The sequence below is a fragment of the Quercus suber genome, unplaced genomic scaffold (genome assembly GCF_002906115.3).
Source record: "Quercus suber isolate HL8 unplaced genomic scaffold, Cork oak 2.0 scaffold_197, whole genome shotgun sequence".
Lineage (NCBI taxonomy): Eukaryota > Viridiplantae > Streptophyta > Magnoliopsida > Fagales > Fagaceae > Quercus > Quercus suber.
Genome location: NW_027069655.1, coordinates 498,238 through 503,140, shown reverse-complemented (window position 1 = coordinate 503,140; position 4,903 = coordinate 498,238). Strand labels below are relative to the sequence as shown.

Below are 4,903 nucleotides of genomic sequence, written 5' to 3'. Positions count from 1 at the left end.
AATTTAAACAATAACTTGCAATGCTATCCCCCAAAAAACAAAAACAAACAAACAAAGTTGTAATGCTATCCTTTAATCGATTCAAAATTTTGTTACATCTTTTCCAATCTTTTCCTTATAATGTGAGTATAAAAAAGCACATATAAAAGCAAAGAATTTCCCTCCATCTCCAAACCAAGTTATCTGGATTAAAGAAGAAGAAAAGATCTTATATTTCTTAGCATTGGCAAAATGAAGTGTGATAACTTGGAACATGTATTGAAATCCTAGTTAACAATTTCTCCCAGAAATATTTAAAAGAAACAAAACAAACCGTAAAGCTAGAATAATTTATTATGTCCAGTCATACCTTGTAAAGAAATCAAGCAACAAAATAATGCTCTCAGATAAACAATGCCACATTAATTCTGTACCAAATAATACTTATATAAATAAAAACTTGCCTTAACAGAGCAAGTTGTGGGTGACCAACCAATCCCCTAAAATGAGGTTCCAGGCAAGAAAAAAGGAAGAAGAAATTCAATCCATTATTTTTAGGTTAGTTACTTTTCCTATCCAGCAGATACAAGTAGACATAAATAAAACTACAAGTCTTTCATAAATAGTAACTAGTTGCTGAAGAAGCTAAGTGAAAGATCTCTAGTATCTCATGATCGAGTAGAGGCATGAAGCTTGACTAGCCCAGAAGGCCCTGCAAGTGTCTTACGATTTACAGGCAAGAACCTCATCTGTTACTCGCAACACTCAGGCGTCGGCTTCAATTTCAGCTTCAGCTTCAGCTTCAGTAGAAGTTGTAAATTGGGACAGATACTCCTGAGCATCAGCAAGTGCAGATTCCTTTGCGTCCGCAGCATATAATATCTTCTTAACTGCAACTGACATCTGCATAGGATTTAAATAAATGCATAAATTACATAAAACCCTTAAACCCAGGACACACAACAGAGACATTCCTGTGGTTATGCAAAGGTTAGAAAATAACCTAGCTGGGAAGAAAATGATGTATTCAAGGATTATCCTCATCATAACAATTAGCTCAAAATATTATAGGTTATAGAAGAAAACTCCTAGTCTCCTAGCAGATGATTCAAATCTCTGGGCCAGAAATGGACCTACATCAGGATAACGTCTTTGGAATCTTTTAGTAGCGTACCTAGATTCCTTCATCACCCTCAATATATTGGGGGAATCAAATGAGTAAGACAACAGTTTGGCTAAATAACGACAATAAAACAAGATATAGAAACACTAGCAGAAGAAATATGCTGCATGGAAGACTTACGAATATGAATAAAATTTCTAGAAGAGGGCACACACAATGTGTATGACTTTGTTTTAAAAACTATTTAAAAATAGTTGAGAATATAGTACTGTAGCAGGCATAAAAAACAAAAAGAAAAGAGTAAATAGATTTGGGAAGTTATATTTAGTTACAAAATATAGAGAGAGATTGAAAATGAAGAATGGAGGAAAGAGAAACTGAAGGAGAAAGTGGTGGGTGACATAGGCTAGAAGTTGGGTGATGGTAGTTTACTAAAATGGTATTCTTAAATTTTTTTTCTGACCATTTTAGCTTATTTATACAACTATAATCTTCTATTAAGTAATTTTTCCTAAGATTCTTTTGGGAATGTAACAGTTTTTTTTTTTTTTTTGGGTAAGTTACACACGAACCTAGTGGGTCTTGAACTCACGACCTCATCCTCCAACCAATTATTAGGGGAGAAGGAAGTGCTGCTATTGAGCTATAACTAATTGGCATTTGGGTATTTAAAAGATGACACCAGAGTGGAATCCCCTTTCTATTAGTATAGATGAGAATGCAATCTTGACATTATACATGAACATAATTAAAACCATAATACAAGCAGTCGAGCATAATGAAAGATCTCCAGAAACTCTTACCGGGAGATTCTCCAGATCAGGAGTCTGGCAGAGAATTTCTATATCCCTTAATTTTGCAAAGTAAAAATCTCTTTCTTTTTCCAAAAGATCCACAGAGAACTTGAGATCAGTAATCTGTAAGACAAAAGCATATAACAACAGAACTTTCCAGACTTAGTATTGCTATTAGAAACTCTGCCAACCAGACCACAATATCTTCTTGACTCATAGACAGTCATAACAGAAGGCAATGAGAGGAACAGTAGAGTAATCAATTCTATCGAACTTCAGGCAATAAAATGTTTCAGCCACAGGATTATTATATCAATGGAGAGAGAGAAAGAATGTCTAGGACAAGCATGGTTGTTGATCCAAAGAAATTTCAAAGTGAAATCAATACACTGGTGGGTCACACAGAGTACCTCAATTGTCCCTTATTGTATCTTGTATGAGTTTTTTCTTTAATACAATTGCTCTTACTTTTTTTTAAATATACTAGTGGGGTCGTCCCAGTGCTACCTTTGTGCTGTCTGCACTAAGTATCCTCAAATTAATGATAAAGAAGGATGATCTCCTCAGGCAGCCATCATAAACAACTAATATAAAGCTCACATTTTGGATTTAAATAGGAAAAAAGCTTCCAGGTGAAGTTGATGCCAATACCTCCTGGGACAGAGCCTGAACCTCCCCTGAAGAATTAGCAACTGGTGCTGCATATGTCTTCCCCTGCCTAAACCCTATAGCAACAAGCAGCAAACAACAATGGGAAGGATGAAAAGTTATAAATGGAAAAAATAAAGGTGCAGACACAGCAAAAAAATAAAGGTGAAACAAGCTGACCAGAGGCTTTATTAAGACCAACTGTGTCACCAGAACCATGATTGTGCATATTATTTGTTTGCAGTGATCTTGGGTTCTTCTGAGACCCCTTAGGATTCCGATCCTTCACACCCTTACACCTTCGCTCAACAGGATTATAATTCCTATAAGACATTAAAAAATATTAAAATTTAGAGGAAAATTCACAAAGGGTATATGGTAATATTGATGCAACAATACTCAAAAGTATTAAAAAAGGAGAAAGGGGATTAGGAAAATGAAGAGAAACTAGCATACTCATTCATAATGCCACCATTTACAGAATCACAGTAGCGTTTCAGCCATTGTAAGAACTCCAAATTGTCCAAAGGTCGTCCTTTAACTAGCCTGTTGACTTCAATATGCTGCCATACAGCGAAAAACTTAGCAGTCAATGCAAATGTAATTTTCTAGCTTGAACAAAAAAACTCCCTAATCCAGCTTCCCAATTAATTAAGGATATAATTAAGATCCAATAATTCAGGCTTGCACTACATCCTTTTTGTCGGTTATCTAAACGCACCTAAAAGTTAATGGAGTAATTTCCTTTATAGTGAAAATTTATACATGCATGATAAGAAGATTTATTTTTCCCTTTTTTTCCCATAAAGTAGATCAACCCACAATCTTTCCAAGTTTCCATTCAGAGGAAGTTTTGACGTTTTGAAGGGACCTTGATACCAAGAGATTTATAATAAATAAAATAAAAACCCTACTTTACACTCTTTTTAGAGTCTAGAAATTGAAAGGTCATTGCTCCTATTCTACCATATTTGTAGACCAGTTGACATAAGTCATTACTCTAAAATTCAGTATTTGAACATTTTGCTTGAACTTTAAGACATGTAACCAAATTCAGGTGGTTGGGGAAGGAAATTCTGCACAAAAGTTTCCCACTAGTAAGAGCTGCAATCCAAGACATTCCCACCACATATGCAAAATGACTTTATAGATATAGTTTTTAAAGTGGTTGGATCATTCCACTGGTCCTCCAATTGGAAGAATGATAAGTCCCACGCCAAGACATTACCACCACTGTGAAAATTGTATTGTGAAATTCCATTTATACTAGTTTTCAGTTTTGCTTACCAGAATTTATCTTAAGTTCCTTTCTTAAGTATCTAGTACAACTAAGATCTCCCCCAAGAATATTTATTCTTTTCACTAGTATCACTTGACTGGCCTAGATTTAGTTAAGCCTGATTAAAACTGATCGAGAAATTCAGAGAGTAATTCAATTCCAACTTTCTCACAGTCAAGAAAGGTCTGGCAGAAATGGGCAAACCCTAATAGTTAATTCCACACTGGAGTCAACAGCTCAAAGGAACATGTTAATACAAAACTGAACACTAAACAAAAAAAAGATTGGTAAAAGAGAAAATGGAAACACAAGAAATTCATGCACAAAGCTCTACAAACAAAACTTTGACCAGTGAGACGAAATTACCTTATCAATTTTCAACTTGTTAAATACTTCCTGCAGAACCTTATAATTTTGGATCATATCATATTCTGATTTTGCATCAAAATTCACCTGAAATATCAAATGACAACAAGTGAAGCTCATTTTATGGATAAAATTATTAATTGAAATAGGAGGTGCAAAAAATGAAAAAAGAGCAAACAGGAGAGGCAGTTTGTCACCTTGTGCATTGGAACAACACCTGGATAGGTCATGTCCATCATCTGACATTGCACAGCACCAGATGCAGCCTAGCCACAAGCATTTACATTTAAAATAAATTGAAAGTAGTTAACCATTTCATCATGGTAAATATTTAAGATGAGAAAAGCATGATGTGGACTTACGACAGTTTGACAAGTGTCCAATGAGAACTACCATCAAAGTTACTAAACTAGCTTCCTTTTGTCCCCGGGAGGGAAAAAAAGAAAAAAGCATATGAAGAATATTATGAGACTACTAACAAGAACCAAGTGTCATAATAAGGCTTATCCCATCCCAACTCAATCAATGGTCTTAAATTTGGTTCCACGAAAATTCAGCACTTCAATCAACATGACCATCAATCCTTATCTCCAACTACAAAGCAAGAATTATCCACTAAAATTTAATGTGAACACCTTGCAGGCCTTTATACTTTATCTAGAAATGAAGCTCCTAAAGTGTAATTTACTGAGATTTCCATTATTATTTTTTTTT

At 34.7% G+C, this 4,903-nt stretch overlaps 1 protein-coding gene across 1 annotated transcript; it reads right to left on the bottom strand.

The window, feature by feature from the left end:
* Positions 1-405: 405 nt before the first annotated feature.
* On the bottom strand, positions 406-4,493 carry LOC112039360 (microtubule-associated protein RP/EB family member 1A). Its single transcript, XM_065779055.1, has 7 exons — positions 4,387-4,493; positions 4,190-4,276; positions 3,001-3,107; positions 2,725-2,867; positions 2,548-2,621; positions 1,906-2,019; positions 406-882 (listed from the first exon to the last, which is right to left on the bottom strand). The coding sequence occupies exons 1-7, from the start codon at positions 4,426-4,428 to the stop codon at positions 745-747; spliced, it is 705 nt and encodes a 234-aa protein (XP_065635127.1). The 5' UTR covers positions 4,429-4,493; the 3' UTR covers positions 406-744.
* Positions 4,494-4,903: the final 410 nt, after the last annotated feature.

Excerpts from the sequence above, each read along its gene's own strand:
- LOC112039360 (XM_065779055.1), bottom strand. The coding sequence starts at position 4,428 with ATGATGGACATGACCTATCCAGGTGTTGTTCCAATGCACAAG. Across the intron at positions 4,277-4,386 it reads GTGTTGTTCCAATGCACAAG|GTGAATTTTGATGCAAAATC; the intron begins GTGACAAACTGC and ends TTGATATTTCAG. Across the intron at positions 3,108-4,189 it reads ACAAGTTGAAAATTGATAAG|CATATTGAAGTCAACAGGCT; the intron begins GTAATTTCGTCT and ends GCTGTATGGCAG.